This window comes from Myotis myotis, unplaced genomic scaffold (genome assembly GCF_014108235.1).
Source record: "Myotis myotis isolate mMyoMyo1 unplaced genomic scaffold, mMyoMyo1.p scaffold_m19_p_6, whole genome shotgun sequence".
In the NCBI taxonomy this organism is placed as follows: Eukaryota; Metazoa; Chordata; class Mammalia; order Chiroptera; family Vespertilionidae; genus Myotis; species Myotis myotis.
Window position 1 is genome coordinate 24,180,626 of NW_023416368.1, and position 17,657 is coordinate 24,198,282.

Here is a 17,657-nt window from a genome sequence, read left to right on the forward strand (position 1 = left end):
GAAGGCAAAAACCCGGCAGGAAAGAGGTGCAAAACCGCATGAAGAACAAAAAAGCACCACGCTGGCGGCCGAGACTCGCGGAGCCCCGCTGGTGCCCTGCTGCCAAGGAACCAGGGAGCCAGGACACGCCACTCACACTGTCAGCATCTGCCACGCCTGGAAAACAGGTTCCAGCGGACAATCCGAACTTCCCCTTCCAGAGCTCCCAGCCTCACCCTTTCGGGACGGGTGCAGATCTGAGCCCCGCCTGTGGCATCTGTAAAACACAGCATGGCCATGGGGTCTGGAAACACACTCAACCACATAGTAGACAAATACAGGACAAAATCGCCATCCATGTTTCCCGACTTGCTGGGCACTTTGTAACGAACAGCACAATCCATCCTCCTCCATCATCTTCCCTACAAGTGGCCTTAAGAGCTACCGAACCAACGGCAGAAAAGGGGGTGGGGACCCAAGGGGTGCTGCCTTGCAGGAGGGGCCTTGCAGACCCACCGCACACTTACCTGAGTGATGGACTGTCTCGCACCTGCAGCCCGAAACCACGCTCCAAGGCACCGGACGCCGAAGAGCAGGGAGACGCCACTCGGGCAGGCGCCGCAGCGAGATATTCCACCAACACAAGGTAGGGCCGTCCGATGAAGAGCACAGAGAGGCAGCCTCGGCGAAGCCAGGCCGTCAGAGAAGGAAACGGCAACACACTGCAACCGTGCGGCGCGGCCTTTTGTCAGCTTGAGATGGGCGTGAGGGAGGCAACGCGACTGCGCACTGAGGGCGCACTGACTGCACAGGCCGATGGCCCGCAGCTGGCCCGCGAGGCCCCTCTCCCAGCTCCACCTGCAAGGTTCAGAGGTCAACTGCAGAGGCCTGGGGTAAGCCATGCTGAGGTCTCTGATGAGCAGCAGCTGTTTTCTGGCGCGTTGAATACAGCAGTGGTTCTCAACCTTGGCTGCACATCAGAATCACCTGCGCATCTTTTTAAAATCCTGGTTTCTGGGCCTCATCCTCCGGAAATTCTGTTTCTTTGTTACTAATGTTGTGGCCCCACCCCATAGCAAAGAAAGAATTTCCGGAGGATGAGGCCCAGAAACCAGGATTTTAAAAAGATTCCCAGGTGATTCTGATGTGCAGCCAGGGTTGAGAACCGCTGGAATACAGGGATCCTGAAAGGGCTGCGGTGGAGGGGAGCAGGTGGGCGCATGGCGAGGTCTCGGCTCCCATTTCATCCTCCAAGGAAGCCTTTGCCTGACGCTTCCCCACCAGCTCTCGGGTTGCTCCCCGGGCCCCTCTGCCAGGCACCCGCAGCCAGGACTCGGGAGCACTGTCCTTGAACCTTCTCGTTGGTCATCTCTCCAACGAGATTGTAGGTCCGCAAGGGAATGGACGCTGTGCCACGCTGGGTTCCCAGGGCCGGCGCCGTGTGTGGGGCTCGCAGAGGAGGGAGGGGCTGCAGCTTTGTGTTCCGTGCAAAAGGTCTTGACATATGAGCACTGAACTGAAATACAGCCATTTCGCCGGCAGTGCTTACAGCCAGTAGCCCACAGGATGGCAGCTGGCTGACCGATGCCAACTCTGGGTGAGATCCACGGGGCCCTCTCCCAATCCTGCCACCTACTGGCTGTGTGACCTTCAGAGCCAGGGCTAGTTGTTTCACCTCTCTGCCTCCACATCCTCGTCTTTAGAAGGGGTGGTAACAGCACCCTCTCCAGTTGCCTGAAAATTCAATGCATGAAACACTTCGCACAGAGGTGGGCACTGAGAACTCACTGGGTATAGGAGTGTTATTACAGGCATACCTCTTTTATTATGCTCAACAGATGTTACTTTTTAAAATGCTTTTATTGATGTAAGAGAAAGAGGGAGAGGCAGAGAAACTTCGATGTGAGAGGGAAACACCGATCGGCTACCTGCTGGGGATTAAGCCCACAGCCCAGGCACAAGCCCTGACTGGGAATCGAGCTAAGCACACAGACCAGGGCAGATGTTGCTTGTTTTACAAATTGAAATCAAGACCATCCACCAGCAAAAAAGACGAAGGCTTGCTTTACTGCGATCCTTCCTTGCAGTGGCCTGGACCCGAGCCCCATCTATCTCCGAGGTTTGCCTGTATCATTCACCTTTGCCTGGAACTGAGCTATAGGTTTTAAGTTTTGCCCAGGCCTGGTAAGAGGATCACATTCAGCGCTGCTTTTATCAGAAGCCACTTAAAAACTTGGCCTCCCATTTGCTTGGTCTAGGTTCCTTTGAAGATTAAGCTGGCGGAAGTCCCTTGCAACTTAAATGTATTTTTTAAATATCTGATCTGTGGTTCTGATTTCCCCTTTTCATTCATACTTTTGAGTTTGCAGGGGTACCCTTGGCATCCCCACTATGGGGGATGTCCCCGTCCCGTCAGGAACAGCAGCCTGGGACCCAGCAGAGGCGTGTGTGTGTGTGTGTGTTGTGTGTGTGTGTAGGTGGGAGTGGGGGGAGGGGGGGAGGGGGGGGGCCCTATTGCTAGGGCACTGAAACCAGGCACCAGAGGCAGCAAATTTTGAGTCTCAGCATTCTGACTCCTTCCCGCCTGCCTAGTACTGCCCTTTGGCTTGGTCCTTCTAAGCCACAATCTCTCCCTGGTTCCATTTATTTTTTCAATCGCAGTCTCAGAACGCCCCTCTGCTGAAGGCTGCTCAGCATGCTAAGAGCAAAGATCTGCTCTAACCCCACCAGATCCACTGGGCCAAGCTCTCCGGGTGATTCTGGCGCTCTCTCGTGCTTTGGTTTCAAGGACCTGGTAGTTCGGACGTCATGTTTACTGAGTAACAGACCGCAGTCAGTGTTTTAGAAACAGCTGGTTGAAAGTAATTGCCTTGGCTGGCTCTAGTGGCCCCCCAGGAACCCACCCCACTTGCATGTATGTTCTCCTCATTTATCATTTATGGGCATATGGGGTTTTCTCCACGGAGCGACACTTTGATATTAGACTTGCCAATGAGCAGCCACCATGCGCCCTGCTGCTTGCCATTCAGCCCAGTCAACGTACATTCCATGCAGCTTAGCCAACCTTCTCCCACCTTCTGCTCTCAGAAAACAAGCAAGGGGAGGGTCCAGAGGTGTCGTTGGGCAGCGCCGAGGGCGTATTTATTTCCTACGCAGAAGAGCCAAGGCAAAAAGACAGAGAAGCTAACTTCTGCAAGGAGGCGCTGGATGGGAAAGGCGATGGCTGCGGCCGCCTTTGCAGACTCCAACTCCAGCACCATGAACGTGTCCTTTGCTCACCTCCACTTTGCCGGAGGGTACCTGCCCTCTGACTCCAAGGACTGGAGGACCATCGTCCCGGCTCTCCTGGTGGCCGTCTGCCTGGTGGGCCTCGTGGGGAACCTGTGTGTGCTCGGCATCCTCCTTCACAGAGCTTGCAAGGGAAAGCCATCCCTGATCCACTCCCTGATTCTGAACCTCAGCCTGGCGGATCTCTCTCTCCTGCTGTTTTCTGCGCCTGTCCGAGCTACCGCGTACGCCAGAGGTGTTTGGGACCTGGGCTGGTTTGTCTGCAAATCCTCTGACTGGTTCACCCACGCGTGCATGGCAGCCAAGAGCCTGACAATCGTCGCCATGGCCAAAGTCTGCTTCCTGTATGCAAGGGACCCAGCCAAGCAAGTCAGTATCCACAGCTGCACCATCTGGTCGGTGCTGGTGGCCATCTGGGTGGTGGCTGGCCTGCTGCCCCTGCCAGAATGCTTCTTCAGCACCACCAGGCTGCACGCAGGGGTGGAGATGTGCCTCCTGGATGTGCCCGCGGTGGCCAAAGTGTTCATGTCCATCTTTGGTAAGCTCTACCCTCTCCTGGTATTTTGCCTGCCGGTACTCTCTGCCAGCTATTATTTCTGGAGAGCTTATGGGCAATGTCAGAGACGAGGAACTAAGACCCGGCATCTTAGGAACCAGATGCGCTCAAAGCGGCTGACGGTGATGTTGCTCAGCATGGCCATCACCTCGGCTGTCCTGTGGCTCCCTGAATGGGCAGCCTGGCTGTGGAGGTGGCACCTGACGGCTGGCGGCCCGGCCCCACCCCAGGGGTTTACAGCCCTGTCTCAAGTCCTGATGTTTTCCATCTCCTCAGCAAATCCTCTCATCTTTCTAGCGATGTCAGGGGAGTTCAAGGAAAGCTTGAAAGGCTTATGGAAATGGATGACCAGAAAGCACGCAGCTGCCGCAGAGTCTCAGGAACCACCAGCCGGGGACTCGGAGGCCCTTCCTGACAACATTCCCTCTCCAGGGTCCCCAGTATCCACACCAGAGAAAGAGGAGACCGGCTCTCCTGCCTCCAGAAGAGAGAGAAGCCAGAAGGCAGAGATGCCCATCCTCCCCGACGTGGAGCAGTTCTGGCACGAGAGGGACACAAACCCTTGTGAGCAAGACAATGACCCTATCCCCTGGGAGCATGAAGATTGAGAGACAGGAGACTGTGGTGAATGATTACATCTCAAAACAAAACTAATTTGTGATTCTTGTATGAACTTGTACTGCTGCTGATCCTCATGGCTGACTTTACCATATAAAACATAAAATGATTACATTTAGGAATTACAAATATTGCTTCACAGTCTGCATTTTCAAAATGTGCCATTTGGTAAGTAGGACGCCACATTAGGAGCAGTAATTATGTCTCAGAATTAACATCTGGCTGCCCAAAGGATTGTGTTGTGTGGTGTTTCTACCACAGGGACCAGAGAGCCCAGCTCTGTGGTCCTGGTTCACAGGGGCTGAGTCACTGGGTTCTCTTGGGGACCAGCCCTGTGCCGGCTGGAGTGCAGCTGGTCTAACGATGAAGCCTTTCCTTTAGTTTCCTCCTGAACCTGCTGGCCCTCACTTCCCGTCACATAACCAAAGCTCAAAATCCACATCCACGGAATGAGATTTGTTCTTTAACATGTTAATGAATACATTTCAAGGAGTTACCTTCATTTGCTTAAAATAAGCACATTTACTTGATGAAAACGACTGAAGGTGCAGAATAAGGAACATCACCTTATCCCGATTCTGGGCTCATTTCAAATCATAGCCAAGTTTAAGTAAATCCAAACTTCACCTCACACTAACCTGCTTTGGTTGATCTCTGTAATGCCACCTGAGTCCTCAGTTTCTAAGTCTAAGGATTTTAGCAGCTTAGTTACGACATTCTGTATTCTGATATGGAGAAAGAACTTTAAAAAACCACCCCTTTCTCTTCCCAATTATCGATTCTTCCCAAATACAGGAGACAGTTACTCTTCTGCAAGTTGAAATCAATCTGTTCCTCCCAATATCTCCTCTCTCTCAAGATAAAACTATAAGTTATGTCTAGTGATATAGTTAATTACTGAAGGCAGTAATCAAATATTATAAAAGGGGGATAGAGATGAACTTTCTTGTTAAATGGCATTAAGTGTACCCATAACATTGAACTTGAACCCTGCTCAACATTTAAAATGCCTCAGAGTGCCGGGCCAGTGTTGCTCAGTGGTTGAGCATTGACCTATGAACCAGGAGGGCATATACCAGGGTTGCAGGCTTGATCCCCAGTGGAGGGCGTGCACGAGGCAGATCAATGATTCTCTCTCATCACTGATATTTCTCTCTCTCCCTCTCCTTCTTCTCTGAAATCAATAAAAAAAATGTATTTTTAAATGCCTGTTTTTAAGTTATAAAGATGATCAAGAGTAACAAGAAAAAACACACACAAGGGCAATGCAGAAAAGCAGTAAAATTAAACTTTGTGTTCCCAAACATCCAGTATAGCTTGCCTGTTCATTTCACAGCAAGTTAAAGCACACCCCAAAAGGCATGATTATGATACATTTCTTCCCCTATGAAATATAAGGACATTTATCCATGATTGTTGATTCCTCTGTAATGGACTCGGGTATTTTCACTGAAGGACCCCCTCGGGGGGGAAACTGTCTTTAGGGCAAGCAATGAAGTATTTGAAATACAAAAAATACACTGTGGATGGAATTTTTATTTTTTGAAAAATGTTCTGTCTGGATTTTTTTTGGTTTTTGTTTGTACAAATGGTCATGGTTTATTTTAACACAGAAGATAGAGCTGTTTTCTTTTTACTTGGTTCATTACAAATTTTATTCTAAGGCTCACATGAGCAAATTACAACTTAACCTAAGTATCCAAAATATTGTTTTTGTGATCAGATAGTTATACACAGGGATTACCTTTAAGATTGTCTGTGATGAACTATTTGAAGATTTTTATGTACATTATATATAGTAAATGTAGGATGTAAGATTCCAGTATTGAATATCTTAACATACAAAAATAAAAGGCATTGTTTCACTTCATATAGTTTGGAGAATTACAGTCTTTGTCTTGAATGCTCCTTTCAAAAATCATCATTCGGTTTTAGGGGGAGGTCAGACCTAACACGGGTCTCTGGGTAAATTGAATCATTAATTTTTACGGAACTTGCTGATAAGCAGCAAATCCAGTTGCAGATATTGAAACTGTAATTACAACAACCCTTTCATTAAGTACTGAACACAGAGTCCTGACTTGATTCCTTAAAGAAATCTGCATAGCCCTAACCGGGTTGGCTCAGTGGATAGAGCGTCGGCCTGCGGACTTGGGGGGTCCCACGTTCGATTCTGGTCAAGGGCATGTACCTTGGTTGTGGGCACATCCCCAGAAGGGGGTGTGCAAGGAGGCAGCTGATCGATGTTTCTCTCCCATCGATGTTTCTAACTCTCTATCCCTCTTCCTTCCTCTCTGTAAAAAATCAATAAAATATATTAAAAAATAAAAAAATAAAGAAATGTTTATTAAAAAAAAAACCTGTATAGAAGAGTCTGATTTGTGACTTGGCTCAGCACTTAATCCCAAATACTTTACCACAAAAGTAGGAAGTGAGCTATCACCAGACCATTTTCTTCACACTCCCTACTGTGAGAAACAGAAGAATGCTCTGTCGAAGTGGAAACGACAAAACACTGCACAAGTTCCACCTTTGCAGGACAGTCACATTTCTATCCTAGTTGTGTTCCTTTTGTCAAACACTTCCCTTTCACTCCTCACAGAACTTAAAAATCACTCAATAAATTTATAAAAATGAACTTCAAAAAAAGAGAAGGGGAAAAAGAAGAAAAAAGTCCTGTTAATTAGCAATTTTACAGGTTAAGACCTTAGTGAAATAATCCCAGGCCACTACATGCCAAATTCATGCAAGTTTTGTGGCTACGTACTAAGTAGCCCAGATGTGAATGTGTCTCTGTGTGCTGTGCAGTGCACGAAACATATAAATGCAGACCTGTTGGTATGCCCTCTTTTTAGGTTTTGCTACAATCACAGTACGTGTAAGATTAACAGGAAAATAATTATCCTATTGACGTATTTTTCTAGACATTTTATTTGTGTGGTGCACCGACACTAGGAACCTATGAAGGAACGGAACAGAGGATCTTTTTAAACTGGGCGGTCAAGCTACGCAGAGCAATTGGGAGGCATCCAAGGCGAAGCTCCATGCATGGTGTGCATGATACACTGAAAGGATGCCAAAAGCATTAACTACCAAATCCTTTCATATAAAAGGCAAAAACAAGAACACAAAAAGCAGCTTCTTGCTATAAAGCAGTAAGATATTGCTAAGAGAGACTGAGCACCAAAATGGTTCTTTACAAATCCCATCTCTTTTATACTGTAAATAATTTATTATATTCAAGCCTTTCAAAACTATGTGATACCCCAAGACTTAAAGTCAACCTTCTTTTGTACCAAATTACATTTGCTGCTGCTTTTAAGAGCAGGTTTTAAAAAAGTTTTTATAAATTATGTAACGTAATCATATACAATCCACATATAGAAAAAGGGTTGGTTTATTGTAGTTCAAATACATAAACTGAACATTCAAACATCTTAAAATTAAACTTTAGAAACAAAAGTTTAACATTCAAACAGGAGTACAGTTTACAGGGAACACCCAAAAAGAATCTGTTGTCTAATCCAGAATGTTGATAAAGATCACTTAATGGTGAATGTGTTTAACCAGCAGTTCTATTCTGGCCAACATATTAGTTATGACCGTGGTTCCATACCTGAGAAGAAATTCCTAAATAAATCTTCTCTTAGGCTAAACAAGACTTGGCCTATAATTCAGAGGGGATAATCAAAGCTCATAAGTGAACAAATAAAACTAAAGTGTTCTTTAAAGACAAAGGTAAAAGTATGTCCATTATAATAATCTTAACCTCTGGAAGATAAGAATTCCATTTTCAGTGTTTTTTCTTTTACCCGCTTTGAAAAACAAAATCAAAACAAACCCCAACCTAGATTTTTTGGGAGTCTGTGGTATTTGTATCTTGCAAGTTCAAACCACAAATGCTCTTATGTCTTGCATGTGTAACACTGCTAGAAAGTACGTCAACAAAAGTCACTGACTTCCACACCTCATAAAAGGATGATTTTTAGCTTCAAGATTTTAGATTTACTAGAGACAGCCTATATTTGAGTATGTATGTCAGTCATGCCACACAAAGAAAAGCATAAATATTTCCAAGTGTTCTCTGTTCAGCAACTGTTCACGAATGCTTCTCCTTCTGTTCGTCAGATGGTTTTGCAATAGTTTGACTAATGCACATACATGTAAAAAACCTGAAAATTGGCTCATGCAAGCATTTTGAAGTAATAGATACCCCATGGAAGAGTATGCAGGGTTATTTTGTTGATCGTCGGGTGGGCTCCGACGCTGTGGGAGGGGGCGGAGGGCCCCGGCGGTCCAGGTCATCCACATACGCCACGATCAGTTTCCGCCTCTCCTCTGGCACACAGTCTAGTACTAGATACCGTTTGTCGTTCTGCAAAATTTTTTCTACGTCTTTCAGGTGCTGATCAGATTCCTGGATTAGCTTTTTGGATCTGAAATAAGAAAAGAAGTCCAGAATTACTGACTGCTGTTCACAGGCCTTTCAGATATGAGCTGGAAATGTCCATCTAGTTCCTAATTGTGTTTCCACTTTTTAAATTTTTTTTAAGAAAAATTTCACTGCAGTGGTCACCTTTGTAAGTCGCCTCAGCAAAGACTCCAGGGAGTGAAAGGGCCTCAGAAGCTGAATTACCCTCCCACCCCTACTGGTGGTCCCTCCAGACCAGGGCTGAGGGTGGGTGGGTGAATCTTGCCCGTGCTGTACCTGTTCTGTGGATGAACAGAGGACTTCAGTCTGCGGGGCTGCCAATCCCAGCATCTTTCACAAGCTTTCACTTTCACATCTTTCACTAAATTAACTACAAAAATGTAGAAAGAAGTCTTACTTCACATCTAATTTAAAAGCCCAAACTGATGCAAAACATTAAGGATCCTGACCAAAAAATCCAATGACAAAGTACCTAAAAACCACACCCTCAGCACTACCTAGCCTCCCGTGCACACACCCTTCATTAAATGCTTCAAATTTTTCTCTTATAGGAAGAGCTGGAGCATGAACCAACAACGGTTTCCTGCACAGACTACTAACCAATGTCAACTTGTTCCCCTGCTGAGAAATCGCTGGGGTGGGGACGACTGGGCATGCTACAGTGAAATCTTGTTTTAAAGCTCCGAGTTTATCATTTAAAATCTTTACTTAAAACTATCCAGCAAACTGCTTTCCTCTGAGGAAAAAAAATGTTTTTACTGAGCTTGGATGATTTCAAGCTTCCGAGCTGGTTCAGTGAAGCAACACTGAGTAGTCTTCAGAGGAGGTGAAGACAACTGACAGTGAAGGATTATTTAAAGTTGGGGCACTCCTAAGAAAGCAGTGAAGCAAAAACAGAAGTCTGTTTAAAAAACTGGATGGGTGGGTAACACAAAATAAGAATTGGCATCTGGGCCCTTTCTTAAAAAAAAAAAAAAAAAAGTAAGGTAGAGATGGATTGGCTGTCTCTGGTCTTTGATAAAAGTTGGCTTCTTCTTATCCTTAGAAGCTAATAATGTCAACATGTGTGTGAATGCAAAGTATGCCTTGGCCATTCGAGTAAGAACTAGCAAAGACAGGAACTGCTGACATGAAACATTCCATGGCACACACCTGTATGTTATAAATTTGGTCTCTTTCAAAAGCGTCCTGAAGTCGGCTTTGGCAGTGATGTATTTGTCTCTAATGTATTCTTCGAACTCTCTTTGTTTTTTCTGAAAAAAGAAAGTAAGATTAGAAAGAAAATAAAAAGTCCACTAATTCCAAAACTAATGTCATTTATAAAACTAGAAATGTGTGAGTCACACCGTCAACTAGAAAATTCTAAAGAAAAAGGCAGTAAGGTACATTTATTTGTGTTCGTGTAACATTCATTAAAGTAGAAAATCTGCAATGTACATTTTCAAGACAAAAAGAAAGCAAGATCGTAGAACCATATAATATATTAGTGACACGTCAGACTTGAGGGCTTGCTACCTGCTACACTGTGCTGAGGGTTCATGAGGCTATTCCTTTCAATCTTCACAAGAACCTGCTAGAAAGTCACTGACTTCCACACCTCATAAAAGGATGATTTTTAGCTTCTGTGTACCAATTGCTAAGTGGTAGACAGACACTTTTAAGAAATAAAGAAATGTGTATTTCCTGTAGACTGTATTTATATCTTCCAGTACAAAAACACTAATGTGGTATAATTTATGGATACACCAACCATAACACTCAGAACTTTAGTTATACTGAGCATTTAGCTTTTCTAGTAATTGTTATGATAGGTATAAACTCTTTGGGGTAAAAAAAAAAGACTTTACCATCAATTCTAAATAATCAGAAAAGTTAGAAACTGAAACTGGATCTCTCAGCTACCAGCCTACCACTCTAACCCAGCCCCGTATATTTTGTTATCCAAACACCCCGAACACAACTTAACAGGGTTTGAAAAGGAAGAATATTAGATCTGTGGGTTTCTGGACTCTATACTAAAGAAACCAACTAGGAAAGGAGAATGAGTGGTGGGAAGAAAAAAACAATAGAAGTCCAAGGTATAAAATGGACTGCAGTAAGCCACACTTTTCTTTCTTTTTTTTTTTTTTTATGTTTATTTAGTGGAACTCCGAGGTGGTTTTTATTGATGTTTTTATAAGAGAGAGGAAGGAAGAGGGAAAGAGAGATAGAAACATCAATCAGCTGCCTCCTGCATGCCCACAGGGGATTGAGCCCACGATCTGTGCATGTGCCCTGACCAGGAATCGAACCGGTGGCCTCTTGGTTCCTGGGTAGATGCTCAACCGCTGAGCTACATCAGGTGGGTTTACTGATTTTTTTTAAAACACTTTTCTTGACATAGTTCACTATTTCAGTCCCCAACTGAGTTTGTTCCTAAACAGGAGTTAGAGAGCACCAGAGCAGGGTTCAGCTCACAAACTTCCCACATCCGCAATTCCTCCATCCAAGTTTCAAAAGCAAGTAAGAACTAGAGATCACGCTGTAATGGACTGAAGGATTCCCTCGGGGAGGGGGGAGAGGGGGGATTAAAAAACAAACAAAACAAAAAACCACCCAAAACCCTATGGCTTTGTTAAATCTCTAAAATCCCCAAACACAGCTTTAACTCCAAGGATTCTTTTTAAAGTTTCCATTATGCTGTTTTATTAATATATACATGCAAGAAAAAAATGTTAACTTAAAATTCAACTTCCTCACACACTTAAAAAACTCAGACCAAATCCTCTTACCCTGTCACTGGAGGAGAACTTAATGCACCGAGGGTCTTCTTTGATGATTTTTTTTACTTCTTTCCATGTGGATGTTAAGGTAATCTTTGAAAAGACAAGGGAATAAAAACATAAATACGCTCACTTATTACTGAGGGGTCCAACTGCAGCCTGTATGGCACATAGCACTCCTCACGGCCCTGCGAGCTCCCACACATAACTGGATTAGTCAGGGACAGGGAAGCAGCTTTCATGCTACAGAAGTTATTTTCATGGACACATTTCCAAAGTGGCCTAAGACCTGCAACCCTGTACCTCCAGGCGCAATACCCTAACTTCTGAAGAAGCCATTACCCAGAGAGCAGCCCAACAGGAGCAGCACCTGGACAGGAGAGTGTACACACTGCCAAACAAGGGGGCTACAGCGCCAAATTGAAAATGGGGCAAAAGAAGGAATTTATTAAATCAATTATCAGGAGGGACCAATGATCACACACAGCTAAGGACATTCTGAACAGCCACAGGAGCAGATATGAACTTGAAAACTGCATGAATTCCAGTAATGGATCTAAAGACCATGACACTAAAAATCATGTCCATGTTTTACTTTGGGATTAACAACGATCCGTGCAGATTAGAATACGAAAATTAACTCTTACTGCGGAAGTTTCATCCAGAAGTTGCCTAAAGTGCTCCCTCTTCTTTTTGGTAAGTGCTTCAATGTGTTCATTAAAAAGCTTCTCTTTCTCCTCTCTCTCCAACAAGGATCCAGACTCCCAGCGGTGATCTTTCCGGAGGGTCCTGCGAGTATCTGACCAGGACACATCTGAAGAACGAACCTGAAACAGAGATCTGTATCTAACACCAGACCCACCTGTTCACACTTCAAGAAAGGCTCCTTTGTTTAGGAATCATACATTTAAAAAACAGAAGCTGATGGTGACATCACCTTAGTGAAGAAGTCACTGAAAATCTGCTTCTTTAGGCCAGAAAACTTACCTCTCAGACCTCACTTAAGCTGTCAAATGTTGGTTTAGAGGTGGAGAAGGAAGAAGACAAGATATCTCCCACCACCCATGGTCTGTAATCACTTTAATAGTAGTTAAATAGTTAGGTTTTCTATTTAACATCTTACCAACTTTGACACTTCCAAGAATAAGCAAGAATTAACTTGGTTAAGAAGACTAGAAAACAGACCACCAGACAGGGCTAGTTGGTTCACCAACCAGCAAAAAGATATGCTTCAATGCTGGGAATGGCATTAGCAGTTAAGTCACACTGCTGCCAATTGCTAAGAAATTTGGAGGCTGAAAAGACAGAAAGTTAAGAAAAAAAAATACAAAAAACATTTATTTAACCAACATTTATCAAGCATCTAAATACGTGTCAGGTAAACACTATGCTTGGCACTGGGAATACATAATAAATAAACCCCTTCCTTTAATGGCTCACTCTTTTTAGGGAAGACAGGCATGGAAGCCAACAACTGCAGTAACATGCAGGGAGTACTGCAGAGGTCTAAGCTGAGCACAGGGTAATAAAAGCAGCAGTAAGGTCAGATGTGCCCAGAGGGGCTGGGATCAGCCTCAGAGGAGGTATTTTTGAGTGTGCTCTTGAAGAATGAGGAGGTTCACCACCACGGTGGGAAGTTTGAAAGCACTCTAGGTGGAAGGACTGGAATGAGCAACGGCAGGATTTGTTAAATGTAAGTATGGTTCATTAAAGGTTAAGTTCAGCAAGGCTAGAGTCTAATTAGGGGGCAAGAAAGGAAACCAAAGCAGGTAAGGTAATATGGGTGGTGGGGGAGAGGCAGTCAAGGAATGAACAGTCTTTTATATCATGCTAAGGAGACTGAATTTGAAATGTAGGCAACTGCTAAAAGGAAGGAAGACCTTAATCTTCTGCAAGCAAAGGGAAGAGTCACAAAATCAGATCTGTCTTTTACAAAGATTTCTGTTGTTGTAATAAAGATGAACTGGGGGAAACAGAAAAAGGTAGAGAAATGAGGAAACGACAGACTGTCCAGAGAAGAGAAGGAAATTAAAAACTGACCAGCAGAAGCAAGGGAAGAAATCTGAAGACTCGACTGGAGTGCTCTGAAGAGCCGCACTGACAGAACAGCAGGAAAGATGGCAACAAAGAAGGGAAAAAACAATAGAACAGCAACGCGGTCTGGGGTATTCTCTGTAGGGAACTCACACTCTACTTATCTTAACAACCTGGGTAATGCAGAAGTATTTTCAAGAAAGTTCCAGGGTATCTCCTGGAGTCAGCACCCCCCAAGTCCTACTTCTCATACCATCTATAGAGATAATAACTGGTCATCACAATGATGACTCTAAATCATCAACGGAAAGGGTAAATTAGCCTGGTGATGTGGGCTCAATGGTTGAGCGTCAACCTATGAATTGGGAGGTCACGGTTTGATTCCACATCAGGGCACATGCCTGGGTTTCGAGCTCGATCCCCAGAGGGGGGGCGTGTAGGGGCAGCTGATCAATGATTCTCTCTCATCATTGATGTTTCTCTCTCTCTCTCTCCCTCTCCCTTTCTCTCTAAAATAAATAAAAACATCAGTGGAAGGTCCTGGGTTCGATTCTCAGTAGGGCACATACTCAAGTTGTGGGTTCCATCCCTGGTCCAGGTATGTACACGAGGCAACCGATTAATGTCTATCTATCTCTTTTTCTTTCTCCCTCCTCCTCTAAAACTTAAAAAAAAAAAAAATTTTTTTTTAGGGGTAAATCATGTTCAGCACACTTGTTTCTTACTATGGCCTATAAGTGTGACTTTAAGATGACTTATCAAGACCAATAAAAATAAAGCTTTGACACTGAAAGATTAGGAATTTTCATATAAATAAATGATCTCACTTCTGAAAATGTTAAATAACTAGGGTTTGCCTGTCCCAACAGGGCTCATACCAAGTACTCAATTTTAAAAGTTTATAAATAACTTACCAAATTGTATCCCTCACAGTCAACTTAAAGAATATTAAAATGCTCACTCTGAGGTAATGTAATGGACTTCTAACATCCAGTAATTTACAGAGAAAATAGTGAAAGAGCAATAAATACCATGTCAGACAGAAGTGCCTTGAAGTTCTGGATAGCTTCTTCCCGTTTGTGCTGCTCTCTCTCTCGATCTATTTCTTTCGTTTGTTCGGATCGAGCCTTCTGAACCTCTCTCTCTCGTTCCCTAAGGCTAGCCTCAATGCGGGCTTGCCTTTCCAACTCCTTTTCTTTTTCTGAGTCTAAATTCTGTAAAAGTGAAATTACATTATCCTTTTACCAACTGCATAAAAAGGTTTCCACAAAGTTTTTCAAATACAAAATTTTAAACCTACCAAGAATACCATATACCTAAACACTGTACCCCATTTCCAAATCAGTAACTAGAGATTCTTGTATTAAGAATATCAACAAGAAAAATGCCAAACCCCAAACAGCAGCGAACAGCATTATAATGCAATTAAGGATTTTATTATTCCACTAGAGGCCCGGTGCACAAAAATTTGTGCACTCGGGGGGAAAGGGTGTCCCTCAGCCCGGCCTGTGCCCTCTCGCAGTCTGGGACTCCTTGGGAGATAACGACCTGCTGGCTTAGGCCTGCTCCCGGGTGGCAGAGGGCAGGCCCAATCCCTAGGTGCAGCCCCTGGTCGGGCTCAGAGCAGGGCCGATTGGGGAGTTGGGGCGCCGCCCCGTCATGCACAGAGCAGGGCGGACTGGGAGGTTGCAATGCCACCCTCAGTCATGCTCAGGGTAGGGCCAATTGGGGGGTTGGGGCACCGTCCCCTGTCACACTCAAGGCAGGGCCGATGGGGAGGTTGCGGCACCACCCCGTCACACACAGAGCAGGGCCAATCAGGGGGTTGGGGCACTGCCCCCGTCACACACAGAGCAGGGCCCATCAGGGGGTTGGGGCGCCGCCACTCTCACACTCAGGGCAGGGCCGATGGGGAGGTTATGGCTCTACCCCGTCACACTCAGGGCAGGGCCCGTGGGGGGGGGGGGGGAGGATTGGGGAGCTCCCCCCTATCAGGCACAGAGCAGGGCTGCTCAGGGGGTTGGGGCCCCGCCCCCTGTCACGCTGATCCCAGTGCCGGGAGGCATATTACCCTTTTACTATATAGGGTAGAGGCCTGGTGCATGGGTGGGACCGGCTGGTTTGCCCTGAAGGGTGTCCTGGATCAGGGTGGGGGTCCCCACTGGGGTGCCTGGCCAGTCTGGGTGAGGGGCTGAGGGCTGTTTTCAGGCTGGGAGTGACTGAAGTTCCCAACCGCTCCTTTTTTTTCTTTTTTTTTTTTTTTGCCTTTGCTTACAATGTTGTGAATCTGCTGGCTGAAGTCCAGCGGTATTTGTTACAGTGTTTCTTAAACTGCCCTCTCAGAGGCCTGCAGCCGCAGGCGGGGAACGTTGGTTTCCTCCAACGACCTCCATCACTGAGGCAAGCAAGCCTCATGTTAGTTTCAAGCTGCCTGGCTGCCGGCCGCCATCTTGGCTGACAGTTAATTTGCATATCTCGCTGATTAGCCAATGAAAAGGGTAGCGGTCATACGCCAATTACCATGTTTCTCTTTTATTAGTGTAGATGGTTAAAGGACAAGTGGCCCAATGGTTACCTTGGCTATTTTTTCAATATACTGTTTGAAAAGGTCTTCTCTCATTGATGAACTATCCACTGCTTTGTAACGTGGATCACTTTCTACTTTGTCTTTTACTTTGCTCCATCGAGACTGACTGTCCAGGTGATGATTAGATAATAATTCAAAGAAATCCGATCTAATCTACATTTCAAAACAAGATGAAGGAAAAACAATGAGAAATTCCTCATATCTAAATGCTTACAACTAAAAAAAAGTTCATTCACCTTAAAAATAAGAATAACTTTTTAAATGCACTTACTCAGGAAACAGTAAGTTTTAGTAAAGGAGAATATCAGAATTACTCTTTCATGAGAAATATAAAAATCAACACACATATAGGCTGTCATTTCAAATATAGCAAAATTAAGATAAATTATGTTCTCTAATAAAATTATTCAAATATAGAGAAAAACTTTTATGTTGTTTATAATATTTGATCTCAGAACTGCTATATTTCATAAGGAATGTGAATTTGAATTTACTTTTAGCAAAGAATCAGCTTATAAACTACAGTAAAATACTTCAACATAAAGCTGGTAAAAATGCTTTATTTTAAAAAGTAGATGAATAAAATTTTTGTTTGTTAAAACTAATAGGGGGATTTAGAAACCGTTGAGCACAAATAGCAAGTCTTATTTATTACAAACCTGAAACTATCAAATATCTAAAAACAAAAAAATAAGTCCAATTTTTAAAGAAAGGCAAGGTATTTTTCACCTTATATACAAGAAAATTATAGAATTTCTATGTTGGTCATAATTAATTAATCATTACTAAAAAAAAAAAAAAACAAAAAAAAACAACCTGCATTCAGATTTCCTGTACTTCTTAGCCATTAAACATGTATGCCTTCACCATTACACAGCTCAGAATATGTATCAATGAAATAACATACTTAACAACTGAAGTACCAAGTTAGTAACATTATATCAAAGGTATTATAGTATCAAAATATGCAATACTTATCTCAAACTATATATATATATATATATATATATATATATATATATATATATATATATATATATTTTATAAATAGGGAAAGAAAGAGATAAATGAGGCATTTATTTTATGATCTTTTGAGGATCTGTTTTAAAACTAGGCTCATCTAAATTATTCTGTGCTCCTTCCAGGAAAGATATCAAGATAGCCAAAGTCCTTTCAGCAGAGGATTCTGACTATGTCAAGAAACTCTTCTCTCCATAGAGATTAAGCATTCCCTCCTGACCAAGGGAATAATAAATTAGGAATGGAATCAGAATTTCAAATGTGTGGGCACAAAATAAATGAATCATTCTTTCTGCCTATTCCAACCCTCTCATTTCCTCCTAAACCTCATTTCTCCTATTAAAGGATTAAAAGGGAGGTTTATGTCCTTTCTGGAAAACA

General features: G+C 43.9%; 2 protein-coding genes across 7 annotated transcripts in view; one reads left to right on the forward strand and one right to left on the reverse strand.

Annotated features, from left to right (window-relative positions):
- Window positions 1–3,186: 3,186 nt before the first annotated feature.
- GPR151 (G protein-coupled receptor 151) lies at window positions 3,187–4,443 on the forward strand. The gene has a single exon (XM_036312527.1). The coding sequence runs from the start codon at window positions 3,187–3,189 to the stop codon at window positions 4,429–4,431; it is 1,245 nt and encodes a 414-aa protein (XP_036168420.1). The 3' UTR covers window positions 4,432–4,443.
- A 3,377-nt stretch (window positions 4,444–7,820) lies between these two features.
- TCERG1 (transcription elongation regulator 1) overlaps window positions 7,821–17,657 on the reverse strand; it is a 59,880-nt gene continuing 50,043 nt past the window's right edge. For 5 of the 6 annotated variants that reach the window (XM_036312526.1, XM_036312525.1, XM_036312523.1 and 2 more), the window contains 6 exons: window positions 16,245–16,409; window positions 14,701–14,883; window positions 12,283–12,462; window positions 11,645–11,728; window positions 10,026–10,126; window positions 7,821–8,877 (listed from right to left, as the gene is read on the reverse strand). In XM_036312526.1, the coding sequence (XP_036168419.1) occupies window positions 8,676–8,877; window positions 10,026–10,126; window positions 11,645–11,728; window positions 12,283–12,462; window positions 14,701–14,883; window positions 16,245–16,409 (915 nt within the window). In that variant the 3' untranslated portion in view covers window positions 7,821–8,675. Of the gene's footprint in view, window positions 8,878–9,149; window positions 9,244–10,025; window positions 10,127–11,644; window positions 11,729–12,282; window positions 12,463–14,700; window positions 14,884–16,244; window positions 16,410–17,657 lie in introns of all 6 variants that reach the window. The other variant, XR_004968133.1, reaches the window with a different exon arrangement.

Coding starts and splice junctions, on each gene's coding strand:
- GPR151 (XM_036312527.1), top strand. CDS start 3,187: ATGGGAAAGGCGATGGCTGCGGCCGCCTTTGCAGACTCCAACTCCAGC.